This window comes from Dendrobium catenatum, unplaced genomic scaffold, assembly GCF_001605985.2.
Source record: "Dendrobium catenatum unplaced genomic scaffold, ASM160598v2 fragScaff_scaffold_621, whole genome shotgun sequence".
Lineage (NCBI taxonomy): Eukaryota > Viridiplantae > Streptophyta > Magnoliopsida > Asparagales > Orchidaceae > Dendrobium > Dendrobium catenatum.
Window position 1 is genome coordinate 30,675,734 of NW_021319083.1, and position 19,262 is coordinate 30,694,995.

The following is a 19,262-nucleotide window of genomic DNA, read 5'->3' on the forward strand; positions in this document are numbered from 1 at the left end:
GCCTACAATAATATGAATTCACTAATAAAGGCATAAAGCCTACGAAACCCGATCCTCTGTCGATAGCCCGACAGAGTTGACAAGGTTCGATCCATAAAGAGAAATGACTTCGAACACCCCGATGATGGCTGTGTTGAATGATTTTCTCAACCGGAGGGGTTCCCAAATACTTTCAATTGTCTCCCAAAAGTCCATTTCAAATACTCCAAAGCTCCACCCAAAATACTTATAAAAATCCAAAGCTCCACCCAAAATCCCAGAAAACTCCAAAATTTTAAATCCCAAAAATATTTAAAATGAAATCAATCTATCAACGTACTTAAAGCAAAATCCATCCACCCTCCGCAACAGTCTGCCGGGGTGGACAAATTTAAATAAACTCTAGCTCACAAAGAGCCAAATGCCTAGTCGAAAATATCACTAGGATCCATTCTCAAACAATCTTTTGCCAGTAAGGACGTGGTACGTGTCCTCTAACCGGCAGTTTCGCCGCCAAATGGCACTGCAGGTAAACGGTTATGACTCGGGGCCCTCTGAACCGAGTGGTTTTGCCGCCAAATGGCACCACAGATAGCGGTTATGACCAGAGCCAATACGCTCCTTAATGGCGTTAAATTCTTGAGATATGAATCAATAGGATATGATTGATAGGGCACAAAGCCCTCTGTTAGCTAAGGTGGATTCAAATTTGTCCCCTTAGGCAAACATCCAACCCAGGTCTACAAGGTTCCCTTGGATGAAGCAACCCATGGCTGCCGACAAGGATCCTGCTGTCAGGTTGGGTCGACTACCTCCTATGACTAAGTAGACAGGGACCACGATGGCCTGGGACGACAGAACCATGGGATCTTGATCGGGTCTATCATCCATTCCCCCACCATCCGCTTTAAGTGCAAGATGGTGTAATTTCTAATTTTAAATATCAATCTATTTTTCTTCAAATTCCCAATTTCTCTAACCATTCTCAATACCTAAACCTATGCTGCTACTATATGACAGATACACGTATTCTCTACTTATTTGATCTATGCTGCTACTATATGCCAGATACACGTATTCTCTACGTATCTGATTGACGACTAGCTCTAATCGAAAGTTCTCTCTCGTGATCGGGAGGGGTAATTAACTATAGGGGCTTGCGCCTATAGGAAACCAGAACTCAGATCATAAAGTCCTCGCAAAATGAGGGCGAAATCTCTGGGTAGTGTCTTATCTACAAACCCATCTGCCTTCCAAAATTTACCCCGAAACTTTATTCCGTTAAAACTCCCTCGCCGAATAAAAAGAAAAAACGCGAGTGGAGGCCGGGGCCGAATTTTCGGAGCCCACAAAGATAAGAACAAGGATGTTACTTGGTCCATATCTATAGTTGGAGAGACTGCAACAACCTATATAAAGATGAAGGCTAGATGTAGAGAAGAAAAAAATATTGTTCTTTTTGTTGTTACTCTCTTCTTGTTCTTGTCGCAAGAGTTTGAATAAATGCCTCTTATTATCATGGCCAAAAGTTGTCTTCTTGCTTAAATTGAAAAAAACAACATATAATTTCCCCTCATGTTGAAGCCAAAGATCTCATCTTCAAGCTCCTGAAAACTCCTCCCTTCATCTCTTTGTTGGTAATTTCTCTCCTTTCTCTCTCCATCTCTGTCTCTCTTCCCCCTGTCTCCATTTGCTTGTTATGGCAATCTCTCTTTCTAAGGCTGAATTTATAGTAACACTAAATGACTTTAAAAACATTGAATTAATTGGATGATCCCACAAAATTTTACAAGTTCTTTTGAAGTCAACAAAAAATCTCACAAGCCACAAATGATTTGGCATTATCGTTGCAAAATATTTATCCAATATTTGTAATAAATAAAAGTACTTAATCATTATTATAGAGATTTGTTAAAATAAAAATTTTTATTCTATAATTTTAACTGTGATTTGTGTTAAAAATTTGTGGGGCTAGTATTCCTGTTTATTTGATAGCATAAGTGTCTTCTTTCTCTCATGCACGTATTTTCCCTATTGTATTCCAAAAAAGCATGTTTACACACATGCATACTTGTCAATGCAAGTGTGAGTATATACTTAGTGTGCTTCCATGTCTTTTCCTATTTTCTTGAGATGTTTTCCTATCAGACCAAATCTGTTCTAGGATAATGAAGGAATATGAAGTTTGTTGTCTTGTGTTAAATTCACCATATGCCCGTGTCTGCCATGGTTTACCATGTAGAAGGTTGATCTTACATATTATTACGTTCCCTCTTTTTCATTCATGCCAAATTGAAAGCGATTTGGGAAAGATGAGGCTACTATAGTAAATGTAAAGAACTATCTGGTGTATTTTAATACCTTATTGTTAATGAAATCAATTGAAAAGTATGTTCTTTTACTTTGAATGACCTTGGTTTTTCAGAGAACGTGTCTACTTACCTACTGAATGTTGCTGTGCTTGTAGAAAGCTGCTATTAAGAAGATGGATATGGAAGCATCAAGAGAATTTCTTGCTGAACTTAAAGTTTTAACTCATGTTCATCATCTAAATTTGGTAAGTTTTTATTCAAATTTTCCTTTATGTGAATCATTTTCTAATTTCCAAAGCACTGCAACGTGAATCTTCTATACTAGTTTATTCTTAATGTGGCGAATATTTTTTACATTTCTTGAATGTAAACTCCATACGCATGGTAACATATCTTTCTGAATAAGGGCCATGATCAATAGTGGTGTTCTCTTTTGGAATGGTGAAAACTTCCACCTTTGGTTGTTACTTGCATTTTACATCTACTAGCTAGGAATACGTTAAAAATAGAGCAAATTAATTTTATTTCTTTTCCCTTTTGTTTGTGTTTTAAATAATGACTAAAATAATTTTTAAGGATAATAATCTTTTAGCAAGTTATTTGTTAATGTTATAAATATAATAAACTTGAGTTGTTAATAGGGTTCTTAAAAAATTAAAATCTGCTTGAATTTGGCTCAGTTTGAAATCAAATCAACTCAATGTCAAATTTGTTTTTGAATTGCTTGATGTTGTCTCAAAAAATGACTCAAAATGATCAAGTATTTATGTAGAAAAGTAGAAATATGAAAGTGATTTGATTTAGTACAAAGTGTAAAAGTATTTATAAACTTTTTCAAAAATCTTATAATGGAAAGAAATCAAAGCTAATAACAAAAAAAGGAAAAAGTCCACAAGAGGGGTTGGTGGCTAGAAGAGGAAGAAGAGGCACATGGATTGCAATTTAAAGGTTATATGAGGATCAATCCTAAGGTTGGAATCATTAATCAATGTGCTCAAGAATCTTTACTAAGATTGGTTAATTTGTAGGTCGCATGGTCTTTCAACACTTCCCCTCAAATTGAATGGCATAATTTTATGATTACAAGTTTGCTTACAATATATTTGAATATGAGATTGCAGAGTCCTTTGGTGATAATATCGACTAGTTGATTTCTTGTTGATACATATGAAGTACAAATCAACCCACTTTCTAGTTTCATTTTTATGAAATGCCTATCTACCTCCAAATATTTGGTACGATCATGTTGCAGTGGATTATGAGCAATGTTAATGTTAGATTTATTGTAACAATATATCTTCGTTGGCCTTTCCTATTTGGTTTTTAAATTTTCCAAGATAATTTTGATTTATAGAGGTTCACAAATTTCTTGGTCAATTACTCTAAATTTAATGCCAACATTAGATCTTGAAACAACATAATTTTTTCTCCTTAATGTTATGAGATTTCCTCCTAAAAATGTATAATATAAATTTGTGAATCTTCTATTTACAAGTGATCATGTATGGTTTGCATCAGTGTACCCTTCAATTTATATGGTATCTTGCCTTTTATATGAATTTTTTTTTATATGGACTTGATTTAAAATATCTAAGGATTCTAAAAGCAACTTGAATGTGAGACTCTGTAGGTCTGTGCATGAATTGACTGATGAGACTTCTACAAATGTGATGTTTGGATGCGTGCGAGATAGATAGATCAATTTTCTAACTAATTTTTGATATTATCCAATGTCTATTTTATTTTTTCATGTGTCCATTTTTAACTCGAATTAGTTGAGTTTTCATAAGCTTTGCAATCAATCATTTTTGTTTCTTTCAGTAGATCTATGATATATTTTTGTTGATAGATGAATATTCTTTATTTTGATTGAGCAACTTTTATGCCCAAAAAATATTTCAAGTTTGCCCAACTTCTTAATCTTGAATTCTTCAGCAAGGTTTTTCAAGAGAGGCACATTTTCTCTATTATCACCACTTTTATCAATTATATTGTCAATATATATAATGAGAATTGTAATTTTATTATCAATGGAGTGTTTTATGAAAATGCTATGTTTCTCTTGGCTTTATTTGTATCCAGCTTCATTCTTGACTTTTATGAATTTACCAAATTATGTATGCGAAGTTTGTTTAAGGCCATATAGGGCCTTTTTTTGTTTATTGTGAAAGAACTATAAATTTCAAGTGTTGGATCCAAATATAATTCTTTTTCGATGTACCTATATAAGAAACGTTCTTTACATCATATAATCTTGCATGGATCATTCATGATTTGCTATTAAAAAAATTATGATGCGTACTATATTCATTTATGTGGTAGGTGCAAGAGTTTCTTAGTAGTCGATTCTATAGGATTGAGTATAGCCTTTGGTTACCAATCACCCTTTATGTCGTTCTAGTCTTCCATCTTCTTTATATTTAACAGAAAAAAATTCATTTGCATTCTATCGTTTTCTTAATTTTTGGCAGTTCAATGATCACTCAAGTGTGATTTTTTTTTTAAGAGCATTCATTTCTTCATCGCATCCTTTAAATTCTTATTTTCAAGTGCCTCAAATAGGATATTTGGTATTGTAATGGAATTGGAACTTATATTTGTAGAGACTTTATGGGTAGGAGAAATTTTTTGAAAAGATGTGTAATTATAGATATTATATTTGGAGAATGCATAGTAAGGGCCTAAGGGGTTTATCATTGTTACTTGCTGGAGATTTTTGTTGGGCTTATTCCTTCTCGTATATACTTGAAGGAGTACAGTATCTGAATTTGTTGGAGGTTGTGTTGTTACAATATTAAGGTGAAAGATAGAGATTTCATCAAATGTATCTTTTAGTTGAGAGTTCTTCTGAAAATGAGTTTGATTGACAAAACTTTACTTATCATAATGTGACATCTTTCGAAGGATTTCAAAACAGTTTTTTGACGGCATGATAATAACACTTATACCTTTATTGAGTTGAGGCATAACCGTTAAAGAAATATTTGAGAGCTCTATGATCATGTTTATCTCAGTGTTGTTTATGGGTGTGGACACGAACAATGCACTGAAAAATTTTTGGTGAAACTTTTGAGAGGAAGTTCTTTGTGGGGAAGAATTAAACTAGATAGTTTAGAGGATCTTTGAAGACAATTACCCTTGAGGGTATTCTATTGATTAGGTATGTGACAGTTATGATTGTTTCTCTCCAATTTTTTCTACACTTAATTCTGGAAAATAAGAGTTTTAGTGACTTTCAAAAATGTCAAATTTTCCTTTTCACCACTCCATTTTGTTGGTGAGTGCTCAGAGAGGAGGATTTGTTGATGAATTTTTTTTTGGAAAAAAGATGATAATGTGTGATTAAAGTAATCACAAGTATTATCAATCCAAAATACCTTGATGTTACTATTAATTATTTCTGTATTATTGTCCGTAAAATTGAGAAGAATAATGCTCATATTAGATTTTTGTTTGATAAAATATGCTCATGTCATATGATTGTAATCATCAATGAAAATGATAAATTCTGAAGCTCTAAAAATGTTGAGTATTTTGGAATGTCCTCAGTTAAGAGTCTATAATTAGAAAAGGAGTAGAAGATTGATAATTATTTTAAGGAAAAACAGTACGATGATGTTTAACAATTTCATAAGTTTTACAATGAAATATTTTCATTCATAAAATGAGATGGAAATATATATTGCAGGGTTTTGAAAGAGGGATGCCTTAGCTTATAATTATGTTCTCATATGGATTTCATATTTAGTGTAGAAATGGAAGAACATGAGGGGAGGCACACAAATTAGAATCTAATAGTTATAAGAGGATCGAGACAACTATTATAATCATTAATATTTGTGCTTAAGAATCTCTATTGAGATTGATGGACTTGTTGGTTGCACGGTCTTTCAACAATTTATATAAAACATATAATGAATATAATATGATATATGTATACTATATAGTATGATACTTACATTATTTACGTAGCTAACTAATTAAAAATAAAGTTCGGTTCGACTTTGAATCAAATCATTTTGATTTGATTCAGTTTGGCTTGAGATGACTTAATTTCTACTCAAGTTCAAATCAAGCTAGAATTGAATTTTTGTTGTTGTGAGATGAGCAAAATTCAACGCAATGTCAGATATGTTGTTGATAGGTGCTTTAAAATTGTCTACATTTTTGTACATCCTGATTTTCAGCCATGAATTTTTTTGGTAATTAATATTTACCTTATGTTGCTTTGTGAGTTTTACACGCCATTGTGATATGTATGGAAAAATCATATTTGTATCTGGTGCTTATCCACTTTTGTTGCTGTTTATGCAGCATCTTTCCGACACTGATATACACTTTTTTTTTCTTCTTTAAAGTTGAATTTTTTTGGTTGGATGACATTTTCAATGTTATTATTCAAATGCAGGTTCGCCTAATAGGTTATTGCACTGAAGGCTCCTTATTTCTTGTTTACGAATTTATTGGAAATGGTAATTTAAGCCAACATTTGCGAGGATCAGGTAAGATAATTTTGAGATCAAATTTTTTGTAGTGCAAATCAAGTTTTAGTGCATAAAGGTCAAGTTGCAAAATTTCATATCTATAAATGATTTTAGGCAGGGATCCTCTTCCATGGCTGAGTAGAGTACAGATTGCACTTGATTCTGCAAGGGGTCTAGAATATATCCATGAGCATACAGTGCCAGTTTATATTCATCGTGATATCAAATCTGCAAATATTTTAATAGACGAGAATCTTCGTGCAAAGGTTTTCCTATCTTTAATTCTTTGTGCTACAAATTTATTGTAATTTTATAATTAAAGAAATTTTTTCTCCCAGGTTGCAGATTTTGGGTTGACCAAACTTACTGAAGTTGGTGGTGCAACCTTGCAGACCCGTCTTGTTGGAACATTTGGTTACATGCCTCCAGAGTAAGCATCTTATATTTCTATTGTTAAACATCCTTTACTTCTTCTTTATTGGTCTAGACTACTAATTTCTGGTTTCAATGTTCTTGGTCCTTCGCTTTTTATTTTTCATCTATTGTATGCTGGAAAAAAATTCATCTGTTTAAGCAGTTGCAGATAAGTTATTATTTTCTCATATTCCCCTAAGCTCACCCCAACCACCAATGCATTGAATTTGGAGGTTGTAGCCAACTGCTCACCTGTTGTGTCTTTACTCCCCACTCTCTCCCTTTCTTAGACCCAAAATTCTCATGGTTCTGGTTGTAGAGGAATGTTAGCCACCTCCCTGCCCCTTCCTTCTCTCCCACTCATTTTCGCTCTTTGTCATTGTCCCTATCAAAAAGGATGCCTGCAATTAAGGTAAATTTTAATTAAAAATAAAATGTTAAAAGTTGGTAATGAAATTATTACTGATGTCCCTAATTGCTAATTATCATTCATATGAGGTAGGTGGTTATATAATTTGAAGTAGCTGTGATCAATTCACACATATATATTAAGAAATATAGATATATGTATATATTGACACACGCATCTTTTAAGACATTATTCAAAACATGTGCCATCTTCAAAACTTGGGCATAATTTTGCTTAAGAGTATATATATTGATGTTCGATTTTTCTATGATCACAATTTGTTTCAAGTAGATGAGCCATGACTAATATATCTTTGAATCATTTTGATCATATCTACATTGTGTTGGGATGCAAAATGGAACTAAGGATTGGGTTCATAATAACTATGTTGGCTTTTATATATTAGCTTTAGCTTTCAGATTGTTTGGTGTACACCTGTTAGTATTGAAGAGAAGAAGCCTTCTGTAAATGGAAACTTTAGACTTGTAGGCTTTTGTATGATTCCTTCGAAATCTTCTCTAAAGTAATGGCTAATAAATTTGGCTTTTATTAAGGGGAGAGGTATTACTGACTGCATCCTAATAGCTTATGAACTTATTCATAGTTCGCCAAGATTAAAAAATAATTTATTTTTAAGGTGGACTTTAAAAAAGCTTTTGATTGGGATTTTATTCTTTCAATTCTATTTCATAGATTCTTTCCTCTTTAGTTTATATCCTAGAACAAAGAAATTCTTGTCAATGATTGGTACCTCCTCATTTCTTTTTAGTTGCTTTATTGGTAAGCAGTTTAAATGCTTAAGAGGAGTTGACAAACTGATCCTTCATACTTCTACTCTTATAATGGTGGGAAATGCTCTTCACAAAATGATTATAGTACTTATCTGATGAGGTGGATTGAGGGTTCTGTTAGAGAAAATAGTTCTTATTCTAGTATCCAAGTTATTGATGATACTATCATATACTGTGCTGCTGATTCCAAGCAAGATCTTTAAAACTATACTCTTCATGTTTGAATGAGCTTGTGGTCTCAAAGTTAACAACTGCTAAATCCTCTCATGGTCCTGGGTTTAGTCTTCATCAATTGCAAACTTGGAAACCTTCCTTATGAAACTCTGGGAATTTCTCTTAACAATGAACAACCTTAAAACCAATTGTGGCTTCTAAGCTTTGATTAATTAAGAGAAGTTTGGCCAGTTCGAAATGCAAATTACTATTCAAATGTGGTAGATTGATTATTATCAATTAAGTATTTTCATCGATTCCTCTCTATTATACTTCTTTCTTCTGTATTCATTCAGGGGCCATTAGGAAAATCAGGTGTAATTTCTTTGGCGATATTGTTTGAAAGGGAGGTTTTTTTTGTGCTTCAGGAATCCTTAATCATAGAACTCTAAATCTCTCTTTTGGGGAGATTGATCTGGAAATCTTTGGAGAAGAACTGTCATCCTCTTGACGGTTCTATCATTCAAGATAAATATTTTTAGCGGAAAAATGCCGTAGAAATCTTGAAGGTTAATTTTTTTGCTCTCATTTTATCGTAGGGGTTGAGAAAAGCTCTGAAGCTTTTTTGAAAAATATTGTTAGGATTCCTTATTTGAAGCGCTCTCTTTTATGCTGGTCTTATATCTGGATTGATCTCTGTTCTATGGCCGCTATTTTCTCAGATCTCTTCTGTCTGGTTTGGAATAAAAACTGAACTATTCAGTCTTTTGTTCTTTGTTGGCATCTACTTTTTTGCTAATGCTGAGGATTGTGTGGGATGGGTAACCAGAAACCGAAAGGTTTCTGTTAAAACCTTCTATAATTTTCTTATTGACGGTGGGATCAGGAGTTTAGTTTGGGATATGTTCTAGGATTCTTCTATCACTCTCAAAATACCTATACATGCCTGGTTGCCTTCCAATTAAAAACTTCCTCGTAAATTCTTATTAGCTTAACATGGTACATTTCACTCCACTACGCCTATTACGTTCAATGCTTCTGAAGATGATTTACATCTCCTTTTCAATTTTGAGATTGCAGATAACCTCTGGAGAAGAATAAACTGGTTGTTTAATATCAGCGTCACTGTGTTTCCCTCTTGTGCGTTTTCATTATTCATCGGTTCGAGAAAGCTGAATATTTATGCTTCTTTTAAAGTCCTTTTTATTCTTTACTTTAAGTCTGCTATATGAGTTATTTGGTTGGAGAAGAATTGAAGAACCTTTAATTACAATGTCATTATAAATGAGAGGCTCTCTATGGTTTTCTTTACGATATCTGGTACAAAGGGAAGCAAGTCATGTAAACTAGAGGCAACTATGAAAGTTGTTTGAATGACTGATGATCTCAAAAGTTTTTTCATCGGCAAATTGTAATTTTTATGCTGTAGTTATTTATTTGATGTTTTTTGTGGTGGCTTGAGTCTGTCTTTTGATAGAACTCTTTTGTGTTCCCCTTTATTGTTTGCTATTGTGTAACTTTTTCTCTGTTTTAGTAGTGGGGTGTGATATACCCAAGCTATTACATTGATAAAAAATCCTGTTGAGCTACAAAATAACGTAATGTTTTCTAATTTTTGGGGGTAAATTTCTATGTTAAAAAAATCTCTTTATTTATCCAAGAAATTTGTTTGCTACACATCTGCAGGTATGCTCAGCTGGGTGAGGTTTCTCCTAAAGTTGATGTGTATGCCTTTGGTGTTGTCTTGTTTGAACTTATTTCGGCGAAAGAAGCCATTGTAAAATCAAGTTCTTTGATGGAATCAACGGGTTTGGTCTCTCTAGTAAGTTAAAAAACTCATTTGAATATTTCCTTTGACAATAGCAATGTTTGCCATTATTACTTCAAATCTTTATTATTATTATTATTATTTTTTGTTAGAAAGAATATGAACTCTCCATTTAAGATCAATATTAATTACCACTCGCTCAGTTCTGTCATTTTTAACTAAAATGCTCAGTTTATAAAGTATGGATTTAAATGAAAAAAAGAAATGAATCTCTCTAGCCTGTTATTAACTTATTCTTTTATTAATCTCCTCTTCCTCACAGTTTGAGGATGCCCTTAGCCAACCTGATGCAAGGGAACATCTGAGGAAACTAGTTGATCCAAGGCTTGGAGATGACTACCCTATTGAGTCAGTCCTTAAGGTACATACTCCTACTTGTAATGTTTGGTTTGATATCAATTCTGCAGTTTAAATAGATTCCTTACAATTAATTTGTGATATAGTTTTATTCAAATTTATATTTCATTTGGGACAGCTTTTTTGTTGCTTTCTAAAATAACTTTTTAGTACAAAAATTTCTTGAATTAGAAAATTTTATACTAAAAGCCATTTTAGGAAGCAATACTAAAGTTGTCCCAGACTTCGTCTGGGATGACTTTCTTAATGCTTCTTAAAATAGCTTTCTATTATAAAAATTTTAATTTTTAAACTAAAAAGTTGTTTTAAAAAGCCATAAAAAAGTCGTCTCAAACGAAGCCTTATTCATGTAAAATGCAACCAACACTACTCACCTTTACACCAAATCTAACACATCAAAATAAAAGTATTTCTGTTCTTCTAACTTTGTGAACTCAAAAAAAACCCCTTAATGTACTAACATTTGCTCTTCTATTTGATTTCTGTACTGTACCAGTTGTCTCAACTAGCCATGGCCTGTACCCAAGAGAACCCCCATCTAAGACCCAGCATGAGGTCCATTGTAGTAGCTCTGATGACTTTATCTTCCTCCACTGATGAATGGGATCTTGGTGCCTTATATGCCAATCAATCCATGCTTAATCTCATGTCAGGAAGGTAGCAGAATTGATAGTTACAGCCATTTATTTTTATTGTTTTACTTGTCATGAGTGGAAGGGAGAATAACCTCCCATTCAGAGGTCTTGAGTACCAGTATTGATATAAGCAAAGCATTTATGTGTAGAATTTGTCCTTTTGGTACTCAGAAAGAGAGAATAGTCTGTATATTTGTATAAAAGATTACATTAACATTGAATTGTAACATTCTGCTGCTGATTTTTTAATCAGTTAGAAAGTTTTTGTTGATTGATTTGAAGAATTTTCAACACCATAGTTTCCTTCATCTATCATATATTGATCAGAGCATATTGGTTTTGATTTTGATTTTTGTTTTGAGGCAATAAAGATTCAGATTTATGATGAGTTATTAATTAAGATTAGTTTAATTTAGACTAATTTAAAATATAATGTATTTTTTAAATGAAATTAATGGAAAAATCCATTAAATTTTTAGTTGAATAAAAGAAAAGTTGGACTTATTTGAGGCAAATTTACAGTAAGAGTATCTGACTTGATTTATTTTGAGTTTCTGATGGCTTAATGGGCATTATAATTCAGTGTTATAACAATTCTTGGAGCAATGTAAATCTATGTTATATAAATGTTTGGTTCTATTATATGCTATAATGCTTGCCATTGTCACATTATAGATTATGGTTTAGGTTTGAGATAATTTTTTTTATTGTTTTATTTTTTATATCACAATTATCATTTTTATTTGGCTTTTATTTCTCTGCTTTAAAAAAAAAAAAAAAGTGTTTGTAAACTCTTTAAATGCTTGTCATTTCAGTTTTTAAAAAAGTTTTTTCTTCGATAGTCTTATAAAGCAGTAAGAAAGTTGTCACAAATTAAGGTTTAGTATAAGATGGCTTTCTTAATGCTTTTTAAAATAATTTTTTAATACTATAATTATAAAAATAATAAGAAAGTTGTCTCAAATGAAGTCCAAGATTTTGTTTGGGACAATTTTTTTTATATTTTTTTTTTCGTTATTTTAAAGAAAGTTTTATATTAAAAAGCTACTTTATAAAGTATAAAGAAAATTATCCCAAACGAAACTTAAATCTAAATGTTATAATACTATAAACTAACCGGTCGGCCGGCCGGTTCGCGATTCAACCGGTTGAACTGGCCTGTCCGGTCCGGTTTTAAAAGCATTGGAAATAGCTATCAACCATAGCAAATGTTAAACTCAATAGCTATTATTCATTTATTCAACAAATCTTTTGGAGAGATGTCATTTTTAAAGTTGTGACACAATTAATTAGCATACAAATCATAATTACAAATTAAAAATATCAATTTGTGTTGCTAATCTTGTGTAATTTTTTTTTTTACAATGCTTCACTCATCAAGAAAACTCACATAAGATTAGCACCATAAATTGATGTTTTAGTAATAAAAAAAAGATTTATATTACACATTATTTGGTTCTTATGGTTGGTGAAATTACATACCTCCATAAAAGTTCCCTAATAAATAACTAATGTCTCTTGACTTTTAATAATTGATAAGATTGATAGCCAATTAAATTAAGAAGGCATACATAAATATTAGTGAAGTTGATGATTTACAACCATGAAGAAAAGTAGATCTTTTATAAGCCAAAAGCTTTTGGGAGATGGTTTTTCCTCCATATAAATATTTAGTTAGGACATTTGCATGTATAGCAAAACCAATGAAATTAAACAATTTTTGCAATATAACGAGGAAAATATTCAAACTATGTTCAATTAAAATTCACACATTGTTGGAATATTATTCGGACTATATCTAAATCTCATTTGAATTTTATTTAGTTACAATTTAGGATTTAGGATTTATAAAAAGTTATTAGTCGAACACTAGGGTTGAAACTCTTGCTACAAGTTCTTTCCTTATTTAAACTTTCTTCTTGTCTAATTCGAATCTAATGATCGAATACTTGTTCAATCCTTTTAAAACAAGGATCGAGCATTGAACATGCTATCAAATAAAAATTAAATACGAAGTATATGTTCAAATAAGGATCAAAAGTTAAACCCGGGGTTCCAACGTTGTTAGTTTTAGAACATAGGATTTTGTTTTCGTCTCTTTCTTATTATAACCTATGAGAATAAGAATTGACGATGAATGAATTCTAATCTAGATAATGAAAAAAAATATCAATATTAAATTTTCACAAGATATTAAAGAGATGAATTATGATGAAGAGATGCTATAAGAAATTGCAAAGAAAAAGGTAGCTTTTTTATTAATGTTATAAGAAACAATGGCTCCTTTTTATATTGTAGAAATAATTTTGATAAAAAAACATTTTTTTTTATCATATATTGTTAAAGAAAAATACATTTTTTTCATGTACAAATATTTTGAGATTTTTTTTTTTTTGAAAAAAGTCGTTTTTTTTTTCTAGTTCATGCTTTTTGCGGCCTAGCGACGTGACACGACTGCGTCTGCGTGGCTTTAAAAATTTCCCCGTTTTTCCTTTCTCAAAATGCAAAGCTGACATTTTTTAGTGATTCTTGATTCGATCTTTCAAATTTCATGAACTAATCTGCAAGGGAAGTGAGAAGGGAGGAGTTCTTCTCTTTTTCGGCGTTGATGGCGTTCCTTCGGCTTCCTCTGATCCTCCGCCTCCGGCAAACCCTTTCTCCACTCAATAGGTCTTCGATCGTGCATGTCGAAAGATTGGATTATAATCATGGTGGCTGATTCTCACAAATCTCTCTGTCTCATTCACAGGCACAGCATTGGATCCGTGTCTTGCTTTTCATCTGGGAGTGGTTCAATTGAGATTAACATCTCAGATGAGGAGAGCAGACGCCGTCTACACAACAGGTTTTTTTTTTTTTTGGTGAATTGATACAGTTCCTTTTCTCTGTTTGTTTTGGCATTCGCAATTAGTGATTTGTCTGTGGCACCGACTATGCTTATCTGTTTCATTCAGATTGTTGTACAGGAGCAGACAGAGAGGTTTTCTTGAACTGGATTTGATTTTGGGGAAATGGGTGGAGGAGAACATACGCTCTTTGGATGAAGCGAAAATTAGATCTCTTGTTGACGTGCTAAACCTGGTAATTAGATCTCTTGTATTGTATTGGACTTTTTATGATATAATTGAGCTTATATTTATTCTTCTAGTAAACCACTTTTTATCATATAGTTAAAGTAGCCAAAGGATGAGGCCTTTTTCATTACAATTGGCTTAGGACATTAATCTGGATGTACACTTCAGATTTCTACAATCCGCTCGAAAGAATTTGATGGAAGCTTATTGTAAGGGATTAGTAGAGAATTTGGAAGGAGAAGGGAGATGGGAAATGATAAGAATCAAAAGTTCTATTGAAAATGAAAAGTTTTATTAAATAGACGGCTTACATTATTTATATGAGTGTGCATGAGATCCCTCAATCATAAATGGAAAGGAGAGAAGAGGGAGATAATATGAAGGTCACATTCTATTTGTAGTTAACTTCGGTAACTTAACCCTTACAAATAGGAGAAATTATTAGGCGCGGAGACTGGACGTAGAGATACGTCCGGACATCAACTTAAAATTTGACATGTGGAGTGCACTTTGGTTGCACTTTTTTTGTTGCGCTTTACTTGTGCTTTAATTGCATTTTAGTTGCGTTTTGATAGCTCTTTTGTTGTGTTTTTTTATTGTGCTTTGACTGCGATTTACCTGCACTTTGCTTGCGCTTTGGCTGCGCTTGACTTAAAGTTCTGCGAACACATTAAATATATAAGTAGAATTCTTTCCTTGTTTATTATGCTCTATTCATTGATTATTGATTATGGGAAAGTTGGTTGATGTGCTAGTTACTTTTGTATTTGAATGTTTTTAAGTTTAATTATGGCATTCCTCTAAAAATAGATTGAATCAAACCCAAAAAATCTTGCATATTCCTTAGAAAATCTATTTAAAGGACAATGTTAACTATGTTTCTTTATGGAATATCAAATTCCTTAAATCTGGTCTGTGTAACATTCAACTTAGAAGACCATCTCCACAAGATTTCTGTTTGATGATAATTATTGTTCAAATGGTGGCAATAAATAAAAATCAAAGACAAATAAAAAGAAATCAAGATGTTAATTGCCAATACAAAAATTTATTTATGGGCTAATTGCTCAACCCTCAAAGAGGTTTCTCTTAATTAGTTAAGAAACAATTTTATAAAAGAAATTCATATTAATTCTGGGATCAAATTATGGGTTGTTGGTTTGAAGCTTATTGAGAGAAATTTTTAGGGTAATTTATTCCTCCCATTGAATTTCTATGTCAAAAAATTGTTCAAATGGGCCAAGCCACTATAGAAGGCACAATTGATGGCAAGCGTGATGCTCTAATGGTGCGTTATGGCATGCAAAAATGAGCATTAGTACAAAGCTAACCAGCCATTGATGGAGATGGAAGAATAAATCAAAAAAGGAATTTAGTTTTCAAAAGAAAAAAAAAACAACACTTAAGAAAAAGTAGGACGTCTGTTCTAATCGTGACACACCGTCCTGCTGCTTGGCTTTGCTTTGTAATGAAGTATCCCCCAGCCAATACAGTTATACTAGTGACATAAGAAATACAACATGATAAGCCAAGCAAGATAAAGACGTGCCGTGGTGACTGTGGCTGGTTTCCCATTGTCGGAATGGCCCTAATCGCCATTCCCTGGATCTATTGGATCTTAACCTGCTTGTACCGCACCATCATGCCCTTCTACAAGTCACCGTTGACAGAAAACGGCGGCTTCTCCGGTGGAGTCGCAGGTGTGTTCACCAGGAGAAGGGAGGCGGGTGAGGTTCGACGAGACAACGGTTATCGGAACTTAGGACGTCGGCGGTGCTGATCCGACAGGCAAAAGGGAACGTCGTCGAAGGAGCGAATTCGAACAAGAAGGAAGGAGGAGCTGAAGAAGCCTCTCGTGCAATCTTACACCTCCTGCGAAGCAATGAAGCCGAACAGCAACGATGCCGAGGCATTTTCGTCGAGCGAATTTAGAACCCGCTCATATTGAGCGGGTTTCTAATTCCCGCAAAACAGCCTCCCTAATACACCCCTAATGCATCGGATGGTTTTCTTTTATTCCGCTCAAAATTAACCAAACAACCCAATTTAGTAAATACATGTATTTGTTTTACTTTACACTCCTAATTCAGGCAACCAAACAGCCCCTAAATATGGTCTGTGTAACATTCCACTTAGAAGACCATCTCCACAAGATTTCTGTTTGATGATAATTATTGTACAAATGGTGACAATAAATAAAAATCAAAGAAAAATGAAAAGAAATCAAGATGTTAATTGCCAATACAAAAATTTATTTATGGGCTAATCGCTCAACCCTCAAAGAGGTTTCTCCTAATTAGTTAAGAAACAATTTTATAAAAGAAATCCATATTAATTCTGGGTTCAAATTATGGTTTGTTGGTTTGAAGCTTATTGAGAGAAATTTTTAGGGTAATTTATTCCTCCCATTGAATTTCTATGTCAAAAAATTGTTTAAATGGGCCAAGCCACTATAGAAGGCAAATTGATGGCAAGCGTGATGCTCTAATGGAGCGTTATAGCATGCCAAAATGAGCATTAGCACAAAGCTAACCAGCCATTGATGGAGATGGAAGAATAAATCAAAAAAGGAATTTAGTTTTCAAAAGAAAAAAAAAACAACACTTAAGAAAAAGTAGGACGTCTGTTCTAATCGTGACACACCGTCCTGCTGCTTGGCTTTGCTTTGTAATGAAGTATCCCCCAGCTATTTAAAAGCCATATGGTCTGTTGGAAGATATCTTCCTCTCTTAAGTTATGCAGTAGTGTTTTTTGTGTGTATGAAAATCTTTAAGGGTTGAGTTTGCTTAAGGCATCGATATATAGAGTTTGAACTTCATCATCTCTCCTACTCTTTTTGTCTGTCTGGTTTGTGGTAGAAAGTAACTCTGAAGATTGATTATTCATCTAAGGATCGTTAGATAGGATGTTCCTTGGATCCTAGTTATTATATTATCCTAAGGAAAAGGAGACTAAAAAATAAATAAATGAATGAAAGTCATTCTAGTCATGCTACATACCTAATTAAATAGAGTAATGATGTGAATTTAATCAATAGATCAAGCCATCAATCAAGCCAAAATGTTGATGTGCATATAAATCTTAAGGGTCTTCTTATTAGTGCCATTAATTTCATTGGGAAAAAATCATGGGCAGAACAAGCTTCTCTTTTGAGGGTGGACAAAATAGAATTGTGAAATATATAATCTTATATATGAAATATAAAATAAACTTCTTTCTTAGCATCTGACCAACTGTATTTATTGAAGCAGGAAAAATGGCTAAAATGTTTATTTTTTTATGAAAAAAGATTTCTTAGTGGGCAATTACCTATTCTCTTAAGAAAAAGAAAGATTTCAGGGTGAACAATTGTTCATCCTGAGCTCTTCCTGGTTCCACCTTTGGAAACAATAACCCTCATCCAAGGAGTACCATAGAGTACCCAATAAGTTGGCTGGTGATTGGTGATGTAGCTTATCATATCAATCAAGATTCATCAGAAGGTGATCAATATCACTAATAGTCTAATAGATAAATTATATATATCATCTGAAAACCCTAAGGTGAGATCATATATTAGAATTGGCCCAACATCTGATAGAACTGTTCTTGATAGAAGAACCGAAATTGAATATGCTCAAGAAGATGTATGAATTTAATATTCATAAACACTTGCAGGAATCTTTGGGGTTTCCAATATGCCTTTTAGTCTTTAATGTTGAAAGTTTGACTAATGTTCATGTTAATTGACAAACCAATAACATAATTGTTTCTTACATTCTAACCATTTGATAAGGTCTTGAGGCTCTAGCATGGAGTTTCTTGTAGGTGTTTTGTGGAAAATGTCCAGTTTGAATACATAATGCATTATCATCCTTTATTGCCTAATTCTGGGGACGTTTAATTGTGAGCAAATAGTGGCTATGGTGAGTTATTTTTAATGTGATATAAGGTCACTAAGGCTTTTAGAGAAGGAAAAGCCATGCTTTTGATTGATATGATATATTTTTTTCCAACAATGTAATGGGTTGAAATATACAAAGTTTCTCTTTCTGAAGCTTTGCAATGATTAGTATGACTTTCACAGTTTCAAAGAGGAAGCGCAATGACATCTATGCAGGACATTTTTTCCAAAACAATGTCATATAGCTTTTGTTGAGCCTCATCTGCCGTCACACCTGCCCGTTTTTGGAATAAAACGGGTTCGTGGGTTGAGTCGGGTCAACCCGGTAACCCGAGCGGGTTGGGCCCGGATTGAAATATTTGACCCGTTTGTAAAAATGGGTCGGGTTCGGGTTGACCTGTTTTGACCCGGCTCAACTCAAGTTTCACCCGAATCCGAACCATCGATCCATTTTAACACCCCTAGATGCTAGTTTCTTCGAAAACTACTGAGTTATTATATGATAGATATGCTCATACTGGTGTTGATTAAGTATGGTATTGTGGGCTCCGAAAATTCGGCCTCGGTGCAGAACCAGGCCAGCCTTGGGTGAGAGGCTGGGATGACAAGAGAGGTCTGGAGGGAGGGCCAAAGCATGGGAATCAGTAATCACCTTATTTGCTGGACTTTATAGGCTTTTTTTAGGATGTCTTTCTTACTGCTTAAAATAGCTTTTTAAAAAGCTGCTTTAAGAAGATGCAGTAAAGCCGTTGTCCCAAACGAAGCCTAAATTTGAGGTGATGTTGTTATAAATAATAGTACTTGAATGTTTATTTTTTTCATATTGATAAATGTGAAAGATTCTAAAAATAATGGATTTAGTGATAAATCATAGCCCATAAAATTTCCAAGATATATAATAATGCAATCACTTTATTTCTTAGATAGAGAGTGCTGCATTATA

General features: G+C 33.2%; 2 protein-coding genes across 3 annotated transcripts in view; both read left to right on the top strand.

Moving 5' to 3' along the window:
- Positions 1-11,655, top strand: part of LOC110096388 (chitin elicitor receptor kinase 1) — a 32,330-nt gene extending 20,675 nt beyond the window's left edge. For both annotated transcript variants that reach the window (XM_020822311.2, XM_020822310.2), the window contains exons 6-12: positions 2,447-2,536; positions 6,700-6,793; positions 6,890-7,041; positions 7,114-7,205; positions 10,229-10,364; positions 10,633-10,731; positions 11,224-11,655. In XM_020822311.2, coding sequence (XP_020677970.1) covers positions 2,447-2,536; positions 6,700-6,793; positions 6,890-7,041; positions 7,114-7,205; positions 10,229-10,364; positions 10,633-10,731; positions 11,224-11,388 — 828 coding nt within the window. In that variant the 3' untranslated portion in view covers positions 11,389-11,655. The remainder of the gene's footprint in view (positions 1-2,446; positions 2,537-6,699; positions 6,794-6,889; positions 7,042-7,113; positions 7,206-10,228; positions 10,365-10,632; positions 10,732-11,223) is intronic.
- Positions 11,656-13,800: 2,145 nt separating this feature from the next.
- LOC110096381 lies at positions 13,801-18,999 on the top strand. The gene is made up of 5 exons (XM_028695035.1): positions 13,801-14,032; positions 14,112-14,207; positions 14,317-14,509; positions 15,965-16,136; positions 18,852-18,999. Exons 1-5 carry the CDS (start codon positions 13,971-13,973, stop codon positions 18,965-18,967), a joined length of 639 nt encoding a protein of 212 aa, XP_028550868.1. The 5' UTR covers positions 13,801-13,970; the 3' UTR covers positions 18,968-18,999.
- The last annotated feature ends 263 nt before the right edge of the window (positions 19,000-19,262 follow it).

Coding starts and splice junctions, on each gene's coding strand:
- LOC110096381 (XM_028695035.1), top strand. CDS start 13,971: ATGGCGTTCCTTCGGCTTCCTCTGATCCTCCGCCTCCGGCAAACCCTT. Junction 14,033..14,111: donor ACCCTTTCTCCACTCAATAG/GTCTTCGATCGT, acceptor TCTCATTCACAG/GCACAGCATTGGATCCGTGT. Junction 16,137..18,851: donor CTTCTCCGGTGGAGTCGCAG/GTGTGTTCACCA, acceptor GTGTTGATTAAG/TATGGTATTGTGGGCTCCGA.